General features: G+C 50.6%; 2 protein-coding genes across 2 annotated transcripts in view; one reads left to right on the top strand and one right to left on the bottom strand.

Moving 5' to 3' along the window:
- The window catches only part of ZBTB17 (zinc finger and BTB domain containing 17), a 7,417-nt gene extending 6,687 nt beyond the window's left edge, over positions 1-730 (top strand). The window contains 1 exon segment of the mRNA XM_059829829.1: positions 677-730. Coding sequence (XP_059685812.1) covers positions 677-730 — 54 coding nt within the window.
- A 224-nt stretch (positions 731-954) lies between these two features.
- SPEN (spen family transcriptional repressor) overlaps positions 955-13,026 on the bottom strand; it is a 67,051-nt gene continuing 54,979 nt past the window's right edge. The window contains 6 exon segments of the mRNA XM_059829955.1: positions 955-1,066; positions 1,068-1,124; positions 1,905-2,063; positions 2,602-2,796; positions 3,699-4,112; positions 4,711-12,643. Coding sequence (XP_059685938.1) covers positions 992-1,066; positions 1,068-1,124; positions 1,905-2,063; positions 2,602-2,796; positions 3,699-4,112; positions 4,711-12,643 — 8,833 coding nt within the window. The 3' untranslated portion in view covers positions 955-991.

Genomic DNA, 13,026 nt, shown 5'->3' with positions numbered 1-13,026 from the left:
TGGGGGGGCATGTTTAAATGAAGCGCACTTACAAATGAGTGACAATACAAAGTCTGAGTATGAAAATAAGATTTTCTCTGAAAACACATTTTTGGCACAGATTAAAAAAAAATGTATGTTGTGGGGATTTGATTTTTTTTTTTTAAAGTCAGTATTATATATATTTATATATATTATATATATATTTATAATATACACACACCCACTGAGTTCTGCATATCCCACCAGGAAGGAAAATAGCTCTCCCTTTTGTTTTTGTTTTGTATTTTTTTTCTTATTTTCTTTTTTTCAGTGTAAACTGTACATCCCAGATGAAGAGAAGACGGCTGCAGCAGGGGCAAGTGGAGGAGAGAAGGTTCACATCCAGAAAAAAAAAAACAAAAAAAAAAACCAAAAAAAAAAAAAGAAAAACCCAACCAATAAAATAATAATAAAAAAAAAGATAATGTGTGAAATGATCCTTGACCCACAAATCTCAGCAGAAGTCCCCAGGTCCTGCGGTTAGTCCACGGCGCGTGTCAATGTGTGTCAAGACATCCAGAACGTCACAGCGTGTCTCCAACTGTGCAAAGGTCCGAGTCACTAATTTAGTGCAAAGGCAGTTCAGGTTCTTTTTTATTTTTTTTCCTTTTTTTTTTGTAAAAAAATAAGCCATCCTTTCTCTTTTCCCCAAAAGGAGGCACAGAAACCCAATACCAGTCCGCCTGCTGAGTGCATCAGTTGTCCGTAAGCTAAAGCAATATGTAAACATACGAGGCAGCGGAACCGCTACCCAGCAACAGTTTGATCGAGGCCGGTTAGGGCAGGAGGCTGGTAGTCTGGCAGCATTTTCTTGTTTCATTACTTTCTCTCTCTCTTTTATTTAGCTTATTTTAAATTTCTCTTTTTTTGTGGTTTTTGTGGGCTTTTTTTTTGTTTTTTTGTTTTTTTTTTTTTTTTGCTGCAGGGCCTTGGAAAAAAAATAAAATAAAGTCAGTAACCGGTAAACAGCTCATACCGACGCGATGACAATCATCAGGTGAGGAGAGATGTTGGAGATGCTGGCGAGGAGGTCCGGGGCTAGGCGAGGACAGGTGGCTTTCCGAAAATTCGCAGGGTGGGAAGATCTGCAGAACGTAGGCAGGCTGCGAGGGAGCAAAGAAACACCGGTGAGAGACAAACCGGGGTGAGGGCTGGCCTAAAATGTTTTAAAATGGGACATTCGGATGATTTTTTGGGTGCTTAAAGCCTCATAAACTGTCGCAGTCGTATAAAAAAGGAGACGCTACTCAGCGATGCATATGCGGTTCCCAAGGTGGGGAGTTTTTCCACATCAGGGACGTTAAGAGGTGACTGGTTTTATGGCAAAAGATAAAAAAATTCCCACTAATTATCATTTCAGCGGCTACTCCGAGCGCGGACGGCTCATTCTGGGCTGTTCACACCCAGGGAACAGACTAAGTTGGATTCAGTGTAGCAACGCACCTGGAATAAATGCTCCACATCAAACCCAAACGTTTTATATTTACGTGGCCAAGAGCAAGAAAACACCTCGTGTCCTGGAAAAACAAGGACGTGGCCTGAGGAGGAAACGAGGACTCTACTTCCAATGCAGAAAAAGAGCTGGGAAATGGGCTTGGTTTGTTTTCAGCCGAAGAGGTAGGGCTGTGAACAAACTGAACATACGTTTAGGGTTCTTTTTGGCTTTGCAGTTCATCTTCAGTAATTATATTAATTATACCGGTGCATTTTGATCGGTGATGTTAAGAAGCCAGCACGGTAAACGTGGGGGGGTGTGTGTTTTAATAATAAAATCAGGCGGCTCAACGACAATCTTAAGCAAAGACCTGGGGTGGAAGGCTGTAGGTCCCGTTATCTATCGATTTAGTTTATCTACGGCGTTTCGGGGCTTTCCCTGCCAATACCTGATTAGAGCCGGGGTTGGGAACGTTGATGATTCCTGCGGCTTGCTTAGCCTGCAGGTAGCTGATGAACGCGGCCTTAAGTGACTCGGTCTGATTCACTACGTCTTCCTGGTCTCGGCCACACGGCAAGGCCAGTAATAGGCAGTAATCGCTCTCCACCTGGAAAGAAAACACAGTCATGAAGTCAAATGTTTTCTGGGAACAGGCTCGTTCCTGACAACACATTCATTATCTGCAGTGGAAAATCCTCTCTTTGAACGCCTTTGAAGTTACAACAGACGTGCTGAAAGCTCTGCCAGCCAGGATGGTGAAAAGGACTGAAAACTACTGATTTCCACAGCCGCCTGAATTCCACTTTCCGCCTTACTCAGACGTGTCAGAGCCAGCAGGAATTTGTTCCAGGGCTCAGGGACGGGTGACTTCAAAGTCTGCCCAACTCCACCATTCCCTGTTCTATGAACGCAGAGTAATACCTATTGCTCACAACTTGCAATCTGTATTTCACACTCTTTGGGACAAAGGAATCACACAGCTATTACCAGAATCCCAAAATAACGTGACACAAGCGACGAGAGCCGCGGTTTCTGCGAGAAATCGGTGGTTTTTTTGTTACACGGCTGGTAAGAACAGCCCAGCTTTCAGCATGTAGATATGGCCCTTCCCAAACGTGCATCCTCACCCCGTCCCGACCCCTCACCATCATTCTGCGCGCGACGCCTTCCAGCTGCGAAGCCTCCAGTCGCATGCGCTGAGCGATTCTCAGCGGCGGTCCTCCCTCCGGCGCCGGCAGGGATCGGTGCGCCAAGACGTTATTACCGGAGACAAAGTGGAGCTGAACAGCGGCCGTGTCGTTTTTTAGAGCCAAAAGGCCCTGCCAGACAATTGGGTATTTCTGGAAAGAGAGGGAGAAGAAATATTAAATGCAAATGAAGGAGAGGGGGATCTTAAATCGTGTCTGAGCTGCTCGTTTGCCTCCGATACTTTCACAGGCAATTAAGACACCACCGCTTTGCTTTAAGGACTTAGTACAGATGTAACATCTCATCACCCCTCGTACGCGCCGGTCCGGGCTCGGGTTAGATCCCGCTACATCAGTAATTCAGTCCTTTTTCTTCCAGCTGGCTAAGATGCCTGGGTGGCTCCCTTCATCGTAACATCAGAGCACTTCCAGCCTCCCACACAGCGCGAGGCACAGTGGGGCTGTTACCAAACGCTATTTTCTCTTTTACAAATGGGAGAACGGAGAAACAGCAGCAGCAGGAGAGCTGCTCAAAGTTATAGGGGAAATACTCGGCGCTGAACGTAACTCTCGGTTCCTCGTCAGTGCCTGTTCCTCACTATCTCCTTCCTCTCCCTCAGTCTCCAGGCTTTGGGAGAGTGGGTTTATTCCTTTTTCTTTAAATTAAATACACCATCACTCTTGCCTGCCCACGAAGAAAACCTTCCCAAGAAACAGCTGACTGTAAAGAAGATGCAGCACTGCTTGCCCGAGCCTGCAGGCTGTTTGAAACAGTAACGAGAGAAACAGGGGCTGCTCTGCATTAACAGCGCCTTACCGTGAGGCTCTGTGAAACACCACGTAAACGTGAACACAGCTAAAATTCACCGGGGACAGAAACAGCCCAGAAAGCAGACAGATCATCGATTGCCTTCTCCGCATCCGATACATTTGATGCGAGAGAGGTCAGATTTTGGTGCCGCAGGTGAGACAAGCCATACAGAGCCTGGTTATTTCTCCCCGGACGAGGAGCATGAGGCTACTCAGCCCGGAGAAGACGACGGAGCAATACTTACCGTCAGAAGCTGAACCATATCCACAGGTCTCTGCGAAACAGGGTGAGGAGATGGCTCTTGTTTGAGAGCGGACTGGGGCTCGGGGCGATTGAGGGGGAGCCCCGGCGGGGCCCCGGGACCCGACGTCGTCGGGATAAACATGGATTGCTTGGGAACCGCCTGAGCTTGGTGCGGTGACGGAAGCTCCTGTTTAATCGAAATGGCAACGGGCGAAGGGTAGGAGGTCTGGCCCGTGTCCGCTTGTGCCCTCTGAAGGTGGACGTGAGGGTCTATCGGTGCCGCATGCCTATTTACAGTGGGGTGGTGACTCTGCTCGGGTCCTGCTGCCGGCGGGCCCTTGGGATCCTGGGGGATCTGAGGAGTCTTGCTGCGTACTGGCTGGCTGGGGTGCGAGTGTTCGCCCTCCGGTAGACCCTGGGAAGCAGGCAGCGGAGGAAAAAGGAAAGATTTTAGGCTCTGGGCATATCAGAACTCGTTGGCTCCCAGGACACCACCAGATTGCTGGCGGAGAATTCTGAATGCGTCTCCACACCACCAAACCAGCCCCGCTGCGACGGTGCCTGGACCAGCCTCCCCCTTTCCAAAGCCACTCTAGCAGCCTCTCACACCAGAGAGCCGAAATGCATCTCCTGAATCCTGCCCCAAGCCCATCCTTAGCCACGCCGTCCATCCGAGGATGTCTGACCCACGTGCCACCTCGATGCTGACAATTCTCTCCCCAACACCTCTACGCCTAGAAACCTGTAGGCAAGCTTCACACCTTCTGGTTGGAATCCTAGAGTAGTTAAGAAAATGGGGGTTTTTAGCTTCCTGTAACGCTAAGCAGCGTTCAAACCCCATTTCCCAAACAAAAATAGCTCCTCTTGTGCTATGAACTTAAGTAGGGCTTGGGGACTCACAACAGAGAGCTAAACTCAGCTCCTGTGGCCACGCAGAGCCACGCTGGGGCTGCAATTAGCTCAATGCGCTCCCGATTTCAGGTAGAAGGAGAAGAAAGGGTTTTATTTCTCACCTGAGATGGGGTCATGCTCCGGGAAGGCAACCCAATCGGCGAGGCACCCGGGAACTGAGGATGCCCGAGCTGTGCTGCCGTATGGTAATTCCTCATGTCGCCATACACAGACCGATAATCGTGAAAGGAGCTCCCTGCGGGGTGCATGATCTGTACCCCGTGCGGTACCACCACCGGCTGCGTCAAAGGCAGTCCAGGCAGCTGGCTGCTGGAGGGGACGCTAAGGAGCCGGGGCTCGCTGTGAGGAGAGTGTGCCATCTTGCCTTCAGAGGATTTTGGCGTCTCTTTTCCGGGCTGTGGGGTCTTACTGACGGGGGGAGTTTTCACAGCCCCTTCAGGCGTTCGGGATTGTCTCGTTTCCGAGTGGTGCTCGCCCACGGCGGCCATGTGCGGGTGCATGATCATCCTCACGTCTCGGGGGACGTTGTACTGGTCGAGCCTGATGCTCGTGGGGTGCATGCGGTAATCCGGCTGCATCACCAGCACGTCGGACTGAACGGGAGCTGGTCCTCGGCACACCGTGGTGTGGTGGTAGTGCATCTCCTCCTCGGGGGCATGCTGAGAAGACAGAGGAGGCATGACTATGTCCCGTATCGGAGCTGGCTGGGGTGTACTGGATCGCTGAGGTTTGATCTCTATCTGGGGTTGCAGAGCAGCTCTGGGGGAGTGGAGCGCTTCCGGGCGGATGCCGTACGGGATGCCGGAGAGAGGAGGGGTGTTCATCCTCACCTCGCCTTGGGACAGATGGCCCAGGGACACAGTCTGTGTTACGCTGTGAGGGGGCATGATAACAGATTGCTCGGGATGCATGCTGGATATGTACTGAGGAACGGGAATTCCCGGCGCCAGCATGACCGGGGTACTGCTCGATAAAGCCGGAGACGAGGTACTGCCAGGATGACAAGCCCGAGGGAACGGCGATGGCGAGTGCCCGCTAGTACGCGGCGAGTGCGGCTCCTGTTTGGTGACCCCCAAGTGGGAAATAGCTCGGTCGGTTGGGGTGCTGGGTCCCGAGCTGACGTGGTTTGCTTCCGAATGCATTTTCCCGGAGAGGGAAGGGTGGTGAGGACTGACTCCAGGACTCAAGTTGGAGGGTTGCAGAGTCTTAGTCTCCACTTTCAAAGCAGCCGGATCAGACAGTTTTTTGTTCACAACCATCTGGTTGTGGACGAGTACAGGTGGAGTGTTTACAGTCTGCGTGAGCACTTTACCGGGCTGAGACGCTGGAGTCTGGACAGAAAGGTGGGATGAGTCGGACTTCTCCAGTGCAGTGCGCTCTTGTTTAACGGAGGAGATGACGGGCGACGTATTGTAAGGTTGTGTTCCTAGTACCAAAGAAGAATGGGTGGAAACAGCCCCATAGCCCGCCGAGGTCTGGGAGCCTTTTGGCGCCGGCTGAGATGGCGTGATAGGTTCCTGTTTAATCTGAGACTTGGATACAGACTGCTGAAACTCTATGTCGACAGCGCTGGCTGGGGGAATCTGGCTGATCTTGGCACTAATTCGCTGAGGGCCTTCCGTCTTCTGCCCTGAGTAACTCAGAAGCACTACACCTTCCGAGGTGTTCACCCGCAGCCCTGGACTGGACCCAGTCTCTACAGGCCTCTCCTCGATAATAGACATCGATCCCGGATGAAACCTACTGTTATCATTTGTGCTTGACCTCTGCTTAAATTTCGGTGAGGGGGCGTTGACGAGACACGTCTGGGTTTGGGGAGCTTGCTTCACCAAAGTGATCCTCGGAGCCTCCTCCAGATCCACGCTGTGGGGCATCCTGCTTATAACAGAAGTAGCTTTTGGAGCAATCACGGTACTTATCTTTTCCTTCTCGCTGAACACTGGTGCTTCAGCCACCGGTGGGTCCAAGGCGTTGGTGACGGGAACTGCCGGCTTCTCCTCCGAAACTGGTTTTATGGCCTCTACGGCGGGGTGGAGGGGTGCCTCCTCCAAACGAGGCGCGCTCACCGGCTCGGCGTGCGTCGTTGTCACGTGCGTGGAGGTTATGCTCGTCGCCGAGACGTACTTGGGCTCCATGAGTATCTTCCTCAAAGTGCTGGAGTTTGTATCGATATCCGACGCCTTCGTGTCCGGTGGGAGAGCGGGCGGGGGTGTGGAACGGGCACGGGGTTCCTCGTGCCTTACCATCCACTCTGGCACCTTGGCAGCGCTGGAGTGAAGGGGGACAATCGCGGCGGGCACTGGGGGGGGCAGCTTGGCCGCTGCCGAAGGGACGGCAGGAAGGGCTGCATTTGGGGCGCTCGGCGGCGTGATGGGCGCATTCTCCATGGGCGACCGTATCTTGAACCCGCTCTGACTCCCCTCATCGAGGGGAACTGGTGGGGTGGCCAGGTCCAGAGGAGCCGGAGGAGGCGCTTTTGGAGAGGTGCTGCTCTCAGCGACAGCTTCATGCGCGGCCACGACGTCAGCGGCTGTAGCCTTGCTGGCATCGGAAGCGCTTGGCTCCACGGAAGCCTGAGCCACAGTTTTAATTTGCTTTTCCTCCTTCAAGGCTTCTTCGGGTTTTGTCTTTACTTCATTGGCAGGGGGAGACTTGCTCTGCACCCTCTCCGGCTCAAAGGCGTTGACTTCAGCGGCGTCGCCCTTTCTGCCCGTGCTCCTTTTGCGCCTCTGCCGCGTGGTTTTCTGACGGCCCTTTTCCTTCCGAGCAACTTCAGCCTCCTGCAAGGTCTCGGCCTCCTGCGCAGAGTTGGAAGATTCACTGAAGCTGACTTCGGCCTCCTTGCTCTCTGTCTCTACAACCGTCGGGGCAGAGCTGGGAACCGGCTGCACTGTGGGCTCGACGGCAGCCTCAGTTTCTAGGATATTATTCACTGCCTGATCAGTCTCAGGCTCCATCTCCTCCCGAGGCGACGGTAACACCAAGGGCTCTGCGGGGATTTCAGCTTCCGATTCAGCGGGATACGTCGGGGGTGCAGGAAAGCTTTCTGTCTCCCCAGAAATATCATTGATGATGGAGCCGATGGCTGCTGCCAGCTCCGTTTCACTAGCCTGATGAGCGGGTTTATCTCCCTCCTCCTCCTGACGTACTTCAGGCACATCTGCCGTCGGCTCTTTGTAGGCAGCAATTGACGGAGGAGTTTCGGTGAGTTTTGCGATATTCTCCACGGCCTGCTCAAGTTCGATCTGTTTTGCTAACTGCGCAGCTTCGGGCGACTGCTTTGGTTCCCGCATCACCTCTTTTTCTGTTTCTGGGAATGAATCTTCTACCTCATTCTTAGCAAAATGGGGTGGCAAGATGTCCTCTTTTGGGGGGCTCTTCATTTTGGCTGGCGACACCGCCACCGGCTCTGCCTCCTCCTCAGTCGGCCGCAAGGCGCCCTTGACTTCATCCACGTTGAGGCGTATTTCTACATTTTTCAGACACACGGATGCTTTATCTACGACGGTTTTGGTATTTTTGTACCTTCCCCTTTTGGATTTCGTAACCTTTTCTGGTGCCTGCTTCTTCTCAATGATCTCAACCGTGGGGATTTCTAGCTGGTTTTTCTCCGCATCCAGGTCTTTCCTATCGCGTTTCTGCTCGCTCGCTGCTGGTTCTTTCTCAGTGGCTTTTGCTTTATTGCTGTTGTCACCGACACTCGATTCCTGACCGCTTCTTTCAGCAGCATCTTCAGATTCAGCTGAGGTATCGGCTTTCGGTTCGTTCTTCCCTTTCTTCCCCTGTTGGCTGGTAGCAGCTGATGAGTGACTGTGTGTTAGCTTCTGGGATCTAGGAGACCTCCAACCTTCCGCAGGCTTAGGAGCTTCTACGGCATCTTTAGTTTCAGCCTCCTCCGCCTCTTGCTGTACCGGTTCTGTCTTTATTGGAGAGATGTCCTCCTCTGGCTTACGGCGGGTTTTCGGAGGCCTTCCCCTCCTTGGAGTCGTAGGAACAGTTGTCACCGTTTCCTGCGGTTCCTTTTCCCCTCTCTTCCTGGTGGATCTAGTGACCTCCACGGAGTCCTTCACTGGAGATGGGCCTTCATTGTCTCCCGTGGTAGCGTAGACCGACCTTACATTTCTGCGCCTAGTCCGGCCTATTGGCAAGCTTGGCTCCACGTTTTCCGGCTCTGCAGCAGAACTAGGGGATTTAGCAGCGTTCCTCGAAACCTTCTCCGCCTCCACTTTCAATTCAGAAAGCTTCTGCGTCTCCCCACGAGGAGAGCTCGACCTTTTGAGTTTTTCACGGTCAATTCTTTCGCTCTTCCTCGTGACGGGTTTTTCCGTGACATTAGCTGCAGCCGATTGCACCGGAGTCTTGGAGCGTTTACTCTTGTAGGACTTTTTATCTTTTACAACAACCGGGGGTTCCACTTCCATGTCATTGTCGGAAACGGGCGGCAGGACCTCCGCGGCCACCTCCACCTTCTGACTCGCACTAGCATCAGCGTTGGCAGAAGGCAGAGGATTTTCTTCTTTAGGCTCGGCAGCCTCATCGGACTTCTGAACTAGCTTGGGCGGAGGTGGAATCAGCTGGGCACCTTCAGGTTCTGGATCTACGCTGATGTCTGCTTGGGAAAACGAAGCTCCAGGAGTAGGAGGCTTGGTATCCAAGTATGAAGGATGCTCTGTTGCCGCAGCGTCTTCCTCCGGTGCCAGGGTTGTAGCAACAACTTCTTTACTAGCTTCTACGACTGGCGCGGGTTCGGTTTGCTCAGGTGGTTCCATTTTGACAGGAGCAGCAAGCTCAGGAAAAGGTTTTTGTTCCTCTGCTGTAGAAGCAGGTTCAGACGGTTTTTCTTCTTTTACAGAAGCTGTTTCCACCACTACCTTTTCGTTCGCTACCTTCTCAGAAGCAACCGGTGCTGGTTCCTGTGGTAGGACAGCGACCGAAGAGGGACCAACCACTGAGGAAGTTTTATGTTCTGGTTCTTTACTATCAGGAACCGTTTCTGGTGTTTTTGGCCGATTTTCTTTATCTTCCTGTTTTTCCGCTTCTTTTGGTTTCTGATCTTTCTCCTTTTCTTTCTGCTGCATTCGCGTTAGTTCAATAAATCTACTGTGGAAGAGAACCACCGGTTCTTGCACCAAATCGGCCGTGCTGTTAGTCCCATCGGAGGAGGACTGTCTCCCATACAATCTACCAGAAATGAAGTCGAGATCATCGTCTTTTCTCTCTAAATGCTGCAGGCGCTTGGAGTCCTGTTCAAAGATTGAACTATGCAAAAAACGAGAAGCGAACAGTTCCTGTCTCTCTTGTTCCTCCTCTTTATGATCTTCTTTCTTATCATCCAATTTTCCACCTTCTGAATCGGTCCTGATTTTTTTCTTTTTCATATACCAAGATGGAATAGGTCTCGGAGCTGAGTCAACCTTCTCTTTGTCTTTATTGTTTCTAAAACTAGCAAATCTTGAATCCCAGTCTAGAAAGGACCAGTTTTCTTCTCTGGACGAAGAGAGAGATTTAGCTCTTTCAAGCAAGGCCTTTGTGTCTGGTGTGATTGTCTTGTCCAACGCAAAAGAATAAAATTTGTTTCTTTCTAAGGAACTTGACAGTCTCTCCTCTCTTTCACGTAACTTCTCTTCTCTGTCCCTTAATAAAAAAGACAACCTGGAACTCTCTAACAAGGAGGAGGCTTTCGGGGAATGGGGCTTGTTTTCACCGTCATCATCCGAATCTGAAGGCACCTCCCCGGGTTCCAGGTCCCGGACAGACCGCTTGCGTATGCTGTCTCTTTTGACGATGCTGCTAGGAAAGCTGATGTCAACTCTGCCAGGCTCCTGCTTCACTTGTGTCTCCCACCTACTTGAGTCATCTTCAGAACTCAGTACGGATAGTTTTATTTTAGCCATTTCTGCCATCTGCTCCCTTCTGCTGGAATCGTAAGGATTAAATTTCAGCGAGTCCTCCCTCACAGTCATGTTGGAGTACGAAAGACCCTTTTCTTCTATTTTAGGCGACTCTTTGGTTTCCTTTAATGGCATTAGCCTCGGAGAATCGAGCGTGTCATCATCTTCGTGGAAAGGGAAGTGTCTGATACTAGGGGAACAGGACGTCCTTTCGGAGTCCTCACTCACCTGACGAGAACTTCTGTAGTTTCTTTCTCTTTTAGTGCTAATTTCAAAGTCAAACTGGTCAGTCTTTTTCCTTTTACTTGGCGGAGAGTCATCGGTGACGTCTTGAGGAGGTTTTCCCACCTCGTGGACCAAGCTCCGTCTTTCATATTCATCCACATCTTTCTTTGGACTGCCGAACTTCTCAGACTTTGCAATCTCCATTTCCAGCTGCTGTTTTAACCTGCGACTTTGCTCCATTTGCTTCCTGTAGCTTTGCGTGTGGTCAATGTCAATGCCAATTTTCTCCTCTGTATCAGTTGACTGAGGTTTCTCTTGGCCAAGTTTATGGTCGGGTGTGTCTTCAGGAAGACCAGAGTAATTCTTCCTTGCGTCCTCTCTCTCTGTTCCTTGGTCATCTAGTAGCTGTACCTGTTTATGTTGGGGTTTTACTGGATTCAATTTTTTAGAAGAGAGTTCCTGAACTTCCACTGGTTCATCGGCTGCCTCCATTAGCCTCGCCTGCAGATCTAGGGTGGGACGCATGCCAATCCCACCAACATTAAGAGTCTCCTGAATTTCTTTGGGACTAGTAACAGGAATAAGTCTTTCCAGTTTGAGTTTTTTAGATTCCCTTTTAAGCACCTCCTTCCTCAGGGGTTTTCTCTCCAATTCTCCTTCCCTTAACATTGTTGCTTCTCTAGACGAAGCCGTTGCGTCAAGCTGCTTTTTCAAAACCACGCGTGCATCTTCCTCATCTTGGCTGCTTCTTTTCACTTCCAGTTTTTGCCTGTCAGGCTTCAGATTTGCATCGGCAAAACGTCTTTTACGAGCCTCCAATTTGTCTAAATCCACCGCGTTGGCCCCCTCAGAAGTTTGCTCTGTCTTCAAGTGCTTTTTGGGTTTCAGTTTTCCCTCCTTATCCACCACTTCTACGTGACTGGCAAGGGCTTTCTCTTTTTGTACCTTGGTTCTGACAGGTTCCAGTTTAGACTGATCAGACTTGGTTTGCTCAGCCTGAGATGTCTGTGTTTTTTGTTCAAGAAGCGGGGATTTCATAGTGTCATTATCAAGCTTTGCTCTCAGTTTCTCCAAGGCAGGCTGATCAATAACTTTCCCTTCCTTTTCTTTTACTCGGGTCAACACGACACAGGGCATTAGTTCCAGGCGGTTTTTAGCTGTCCCTTCTTTGTCACCTCTCTCTTTACTTTGTTTACTATTGCCCTTCACTTTTTCAGGGCTGGGCTCTCTCTCATTCTCTTGATCCGTTTCAGAAGACTGAGAGCTGGGTGAATGGATTTTTGCTTTTCGTTTTTGCTTATCGGTTTTCTCCTTTTCTAGCTTTTCCGGCTTTTCCTTTCTCACCAAGCGTTTCTCCTTTTCGACTCTCTCCTGGTCGAAAGCACGCTCTTTCTCTGTTTTCTCGTTTTTTGCGTAACGCTCCACACGGGCTTTGTCAAGCTTGTCGTATCGTGGAGGAGACAGAGAGCTGCAGCTGCCGCTGCGATCCGATGACCTGCTGTAAATCCTCCTCTCCGAATCGCTCTGCAGCCTTTCCGACTGGGAGGGAGACGCTCCAGGGCTCTGCGGACGCCTGGAGTGCGTCGGACTCTGGCTCCGTTCAATCGGTCTCCGTTCATGGTCTCTGTCCCGATCGGATTCGAACCGTTCCCTCTCCCTCTCTCTCTCCCGTTGCCTGTAACTGTACTCCCTTATGTCTTGCTCGTACGGATCGCCTCTGTAATCCCTGTACTCGCGTGGGTCGTCATAGTATCGTGGGTCATAGTAGTCTCCTTGGTAGGGATCCCACTCTGCGTAAAATTCTCTGCCTCGAGCTGGGTATTCTCGACGAGGATCTTCAGGATACGTCCCTGGAGTCCGAACAGTCTCATAGTAAGTACGATCAGGGGCATATTCGTAAGATCCTCTTCTTTCATCTCTGCTAAATATCAGAATACACAGATTACTTTTCCTTCTCAACCAATGTACTGCATTACCACGTTCTTTGCTATGTAGGGGAATCATTTTATCGTATTTCTTTATACGTGCATCAAGGCAACTGTACACAGCTGCATAGAGAGATTTAACAACAATGAATCGGTGCGCAGTGGATTAAATGCTTTGTTAGCTTATCAAATATCGTATGCAGTTAATTGGTCATTTTGTGACAGCTCTGCCAAGTATCTTTTCATCAGCCTCACTGCTTCATTTTTGCCAAATTCAAATATTGCATTAAATTAAGGTAAAACCTACACAGCACCTGTGCACCCACACACAGTCCGTCATGGTGAAGACCACCCCATCTCACGAACCTGAAAGCTA

The sequence above is a fragment of the Gavia stellata genome, chromosome 27 (genome assembly GCF_030936135.1).
Source record: "Gavia stellata isolate bGavSte3 chromosome 27, bGavSte3.hap2, whole genome shotgun sequence".
NCBI classification, from domain to species: domain Eukaryota; kingdom Metazoa; phylum Chordata; class Aves; order Gaviiformes; family Gaviidae; genus Gavia; species Gavia stellata.
Note: the sequence above shows the minus strand (reverse complement) of the source record. Positions and strands in the feature narration are given on the sequence as shown.